This window comes from Mytilus galloprovincialis, chromosome 10, assembly GCF_965363235.1.
Source record: "Mytilus galloprovincialis chromosome 10, xbMytGall1.hap1.1, whole genome shotgun sequence".
Classification (NCBI taxonomy): Eukaryota; Metazoa; Mollusca; class Bivalvia; order Mytilida; family Mytilidae; genus Mytilus; species Mytilus galloprovincialis.
The window spans coordinates 53,323,226-53,329,121 of NC_134847.1; the positions used below are offsets into that span (position 1 = coordinate 53,323,226).

The 5,896-nt window shown below is 29.2% G+C and overlaps 1 protein-coding gene across 1 annotated transcript; it reads right to left on the minus strand.

Annotated features, from left to right (window-relative positions):
* Positions 1-1,046: 1,046 nt before the first annotated feature.
* Positions 1,047-2,432, minus strand: LOC143049231 (uncharacterized). The gene has a single exon (XM_076222939.1). It carries the CDS (start codon positions 2,037-2,039, stop codon positions 1,314-1,316), a length of 726 nt encoding a protein of 241 aa, XP_076079054.1. The 5' UTR covers positions 2,040-2,432; the 3' UTR covers positions 1,047-1,313.
* Between the last annotated feature and the right edge of the window lie 3,464 nt (positions 2,433-5,896).

A 5,896-nucleotide genomic window follows, 5' to 3' on the forward strand; every position in this document is an offset into this window, starting at 1 on the left:
TCTTTTTACAATTATAAAGAAAAACAAAGATACAAAGTCTGGCATACAGTCCGAATTATATGAGTCTTTTTTTGGAAGTCTCAGGAACAATATTACGTAAAACTAAAAATAAGATAAACTAAAGACAACTAAAACGTGCCTTAAACTAACTAAAAAGTCGATGGTCGTAACTTTTCGCCATTATTCATCTTCCCCTTATATATATATATATATATATAGAGAGAGAGAGAGAGAGAGAGATTAATAATGAAGTTGCAATTTATTGTAAGTATGCTCTAATATATACAATAACGAACAATAGTTACATCATTTTTATTTAAATGAAAAGTTTATTCATTTTTTAATTACTCTGTTCTCTATAAACAAAAATCTCAAAATTTGTGTTTAAAATTCACATTTTTAATTGTAAGTTTTGTTAAGAGAAATTAATTAAATTTCTAAGTGCATTTTTCTTTTATAAATATACATTTTTACCAGCTCTTTCATTAATTGACAATGTTAACAATCCTGAAAATGATATTAGAAAAAAGAAATTCGTTAAGTATAAAACAACCGACGTTCATTCTTATTTGAAATAATTTTAAAAGCTTATTTGATATGTAACTTATTTATTTATATTTTTACCAGCTCTTTCATTAATTGACAATGTTAACAATCCTGAAAATGATATTAGAAAAAAGAAATTTGTTAAATATAAAACAACCGACGTTCATTGTTATTTGAAATAATTTTAACAGCTTATTTAATATGTAACTTATTTATTTATTTGCAGGCCAGTTATCAATGTATAGCATATATTGTAGAGTTTGTTCATTAATAATTTTCGAAAATAAATTTTATATAATAAATAATAATATGGTAACCTTAGCCAAATCATATAGATGAGATGATTTGCCTTTACATTTTTTCTTTCATGATGAAAATATGGAAATCTAGGAAATTTGTCCTCACTTAATTATATAGATTAATACATTAAAAATCATAATACTGTTTTAGTTGCAAATACATAAGGCACTATATTACAATTAAGTTAAATCTAATGTTGTCCAGTTCAAGCTTGGTGATAACTATCCATCTGTATGTGTCTGTCCTTTGTTTTAAACTCAAAACATAGTTGATGTCTAAGTAACATAATGCTAATTTTTAAACTAGACTTAGTTTATTATTATGCCTTGAATATTATTCTAGGGTCAAATGTCTGCATAATGTCTTCCTGGTGTGTATTCTAATGACTAAATTGTGTTGTCACAGTCTTCTTGCACATGATACAGCATCGAAATACTTGAATAAAATCACAAACACAAATATATTATTCATTTATGAAAAGTTGGCGCTGTTGGCAAGGACGGTGGATATTTAGGATATGATATTCTCATCGAGTCAATCATGCAGTTACTGCACGCACAAGGGACAGGCCATCGTGACGTAAACATATGTCTTTCATGTGGAGATACTAATGAGGTCATGTGCGATGAGTTGTCCTTTGACACAACAGTGTGCATTGTTTCTAAATCACGACAATGAACGTGTGAAGGTCCTGATACTGTAGGCACATTGGAAACGGAAGGTAATGATGGAGAAAATTGTGGCGCGTGCGGAGGTTGCAGATGAGCCGGTGGTGCACGTGTCCGTATTGGATGTGTTTGGTAAACGTCGCTGACGAGTTTCTTCATTTCATCTAGGGAACTGTTTAGCATTAGAATATAGTTCTTTGCTAGCAACAATGTAGCTATTTTCGAAAGTTTTCTCACTGATGGACCATTTGCATACGGCATTACTTCTCTTAAACCATCTAAAGCAGAATTCAAATCATGCATACGGCGTCTTTCTCTTGAATTTATCTTAAGTCTTAGATCTTGCAATTCCGCTTCGTCCACACATTCTGCCATTTTCCTTTTCAGATTACTTAATCCTTTCTCGATTCCCTTTTTACATCTAGTCGAAGTTGAGTAACAAGATTCTTGTGAACTGTCACTTTCATCACCATCAACATTTACCATTTGTTCAACACAGTGTTTTAAATTTACTCTTGTTTCCATGATGCAATAATTAAAAGTCCCTCTTTTTTTTTGTTAAATATCTGTCTATTTGACAAAATCCGGAATCTACTTCTATCAATTTGCGAAAGTTTTGTTGTAGTGAGGTTGCAAGGCTGTTTTATATGGTAGAATCATCCATGCGTTATGGAGTGTGAATTAAAAGATTGGCAGTCGAGTCTCTCCACTCAGTTGACTGGGCGGGGAAGATGTCCTCTATTGTCTTGTGAAGTATCCGAAGGCGCCCAGAAACTTTGACAATATGGCTTAGTATTTTCCATATTTGTAACCACTGGCTCTATTCACGTTAAAAACTATAATTTTAATAGAATTGTTAAACACTTCAATTTTATGTAAATAATTAAATTATGTGGTTTTTCTTTTTTCCTATTTGCTTTATTTTGTAACTTTAACAAATGTCCTGTTAACAGTGATCTTACTGAGTTCAATTGTCAACCCTTCTTATATCTGAGATTAAATCAAGTTTATTTGCATATGTATGTGGTACTTCTAATTGAAAAGATGTCTAGCTTTATTTTTTTCTATTTTCTATTCTTTTGATTTTTTTATTTTTCGATTTGATTTTTTTTCTTAGTTTCAATATATTGATGTGTAACACTTGCTGCTGCAAATGCTACGCATGTTACATTAGGTAAATTAATTATCTTACTGGCATAAAAAATTACAGAAAATGATATTTTAAGAAAACACGGTTTCTTTAAAATATTTAGTTGAAATGTATGATTAAGAAGAGTCGTAATATATTCGTTGAATCACATGTATAATTTAATTTATTATTTTGACAAGGACGATGTTCGTATCAGTGCCAAGACTGAAATAAAATGATGCTGTATTAAGCAGTTGCATCAGAATTGCTTTTCTGAATTTATCTAATCCGAAACACTTAAAGCTAAAGGATGTATAAAGTTTTGAAACCGAGAGGAGCTGTATTACAAAAAGGAAATATCTATATGTCGCCTGTATCATTCTTTTGTACAATCTAACGATGATGTTATGCTCTTCTACCAAGTTATTTGAAAATAGAAAATCTATAAATGAGGGGTCGGTCAGTTATTTTTATTAAAGTTGGTCAATTCAGCAGCATTCTTTATTGTATCTGAGTTTCTCAACTATATAGACTCTGAACTATCTTTATGTCAACAGCTCTTGCGTTATAGCTAAGATGAAACTTGTTTTAGTTTCGTAAAAGCGAATTAGAAAGGCTTTCATGACATATTTAGTACAAAATCTGAATCTGAAATTATGTGGTTTTAAAAAAATTTGCTCAAATTAAATATATATTCGTATTGTTGCTTACATGAAAAAAAAGGAATTTAGTCTAAATCTTAATGGCCCTCCGTAAAAAAAAACTGAAATAGCTTTTCGAGATTTGTTTTCTGTATCTTTAATCCTATCTTTCTTTGGCTTTTATCATTATATAATATAATGAGTTTATAGCAATAATATATGAGTTAACTTTTTAATATAAAAAAAGCTGGAATAATTTTTATAATCAACAATATCAGAAGAAAGCAATAACACGAACAAAGGAAAAATATGTAAAAGTATTAGAGATTATGTAAAAAATGGTAACAAATAACGTTCTAGAACCGAAATGAAGATATATTTTTTTAGTTAGAATTCAGAGGACTGAAATCATCGTACTTTGATCTATAAGGATGAGCAGGGTTTTTTTTTTTTATTTTACTAATAGTCATATTGATATGGGTTTTTTTTTTTTTTTTTTTTTTTTTTGTTGAAAGTATATCAGAGATGTAAAAATAAGTTAGAACTTTTTTAAGAATATGAAAATGATATCAATTTTTAAATAAATGAATGAAACGGTTACTTAATATAATACGGTGCAAATAAAAGAATCCTTAAAGAAAATCAAAATACCGATTGGATTTGTTTAACATTTGTGAGTTTTGTTGTTCTCATGGAGGCGAATCCAGAAGAGGCTTCAAACGCATCAAAATTAAAAAGTTGTATTTGCAATTAGTGTACACAGCACGTTTTGTTTTGATGCTTTGATTTATTATGTTTGTCGGGTATACTCGATAACTAACACTTGAAGGTCCGTGTATATCAAAAGTTTGGAAGCAATTTTAAAAACCAAATTGGCCGTTAAAGTTATGCGCAACTTTATAGGAATAGAGGGGGATCTAGTTGTTAGTAAATTTTCTTTGTTAAAAAAAACTACAAAAAAATGAATTAAAATGTGTCAAATAATTTTCATTCATTTACTTTCTTGAAGATAGTAATTTCTTTTATTTATTAAATTCTGTATCTAATCGTTAAAATGTACGTGATCCTCTTTCTATATAAAAATAAAAGTAAAATCACAAAATCACCGAACTCGGAGGAAAACTCAAAACGGAAATTTCTTAAGCAAATGTCAAAATCAAAAGCTCTTTTGCTAATGCAGATGCGTTTATAAACTAATGTGATCTTACACCAACTTTAAAGATATACTTTAGTAAAACACGATAGTGTTCATGTTATTGATATGATATTCCTTATGTTACATTTAAACTATTGAAATACAGTAATATCTCATTATAATCGTGACTGTGGTATTTAGTAGAAAAATGTATTTTCGATACAAACTATCGTACAATTCTTTTTTTTTTTTATTTTAATCCGTGTACACCCTTTATTTAACAATATTGTTCTTCATATTCTCTCCATTTGACTCTCAAAATTAGCATAACTGTTTTAAATATAAAAAGGTAATTAAATATATTGATACTATAAAATTACTTAACAAGATTTATACCTCACATATACGCCTTTCAAAAAGGCGTTAGACCAATCGCCCTGTTTTTTTATACTTTGAGATTTTCTCAAAATGTGTGAAATTTGCTATATTGTTGAACAGCATCGCATTGCATAACATTTCAATTTTGATGAAAGATATTCATTGAACTTGATGATATATTTTTTTATCACATTTTCATACTTTGAGATTTTCTCAAAATGTGTGAAATTTGCCATCTTGTGGAACAGCATCACATTGCATAACATTTCAATTTTGATGAAAGGTATTTATTGAACTTGCTGACATATTTTTTTTTTTATCACACATCAGTTTGAATATAATAGAATTTTATGCAATGCCATACAAGTGTGAGGTTTAGCTAACTATAAAACCAGGTTTGATTCACTATTTTCTACATAAGGAAATACTTTGACAAAGTCAGGAATATAACAGTTGTTATCTTTTCTTTTGATGTAGTTGAGCTTTAAATTTGATTTTGCCTTTTGATAAAGGGCTTTCCGATTGAATTTTCCTTTGAGTTCGGTGTTTTTATTATTTTACATTTTTTAATTATACTGTAGGACTGGTTTTTTTTTTTTTTGTTGTTGTTAATTTTCCTTAACTTTCTATTTCGGTAAAACGTGAAATTGACCTTCAACAATCAATCCTTGACTCACAGCGAACAGCAAGTTATGAAGGGCCCAAAATTGACTTGTGTGAAACCATTCAAACAGAAAACCCAACGGTCTAATCTATATAAAAAAAAAGGAGAAACGAGAAACACTTATGACAGTTCAATGAAGTAGTGAAAGCAAGTATAGGCAGCAGTACGGCTTTCAACAATGAGAAAAATCCATACCGTATAGTCGACTATATAAGGGTATAAAAAAATTCAGTTAAGAAAACTAATGGCATAATTTATAGCAAACAATTTACTTAAAACAGATATGACAGACATGAACCTACGACAAAGACTGGGTTTACTATGAGTGTAAAATATAAATACACGTTTGGTCTTTTTTAACTAAAAGTGTAATTTTATGCGTCCATCTACAAACTGTTGACATATCCTTGTAGTAATACAATGAACATACCCAAA

What these genes read in the sequence shown, in the direction of transcription:
- LOC143049231 (XM_076222939.1), bottom strand. Translation starts at nt 2,039, where the DNA reads ATGGAAACAAGAGTAAATTTAAAACACTGTGTTGAACAAATGGTAAAT.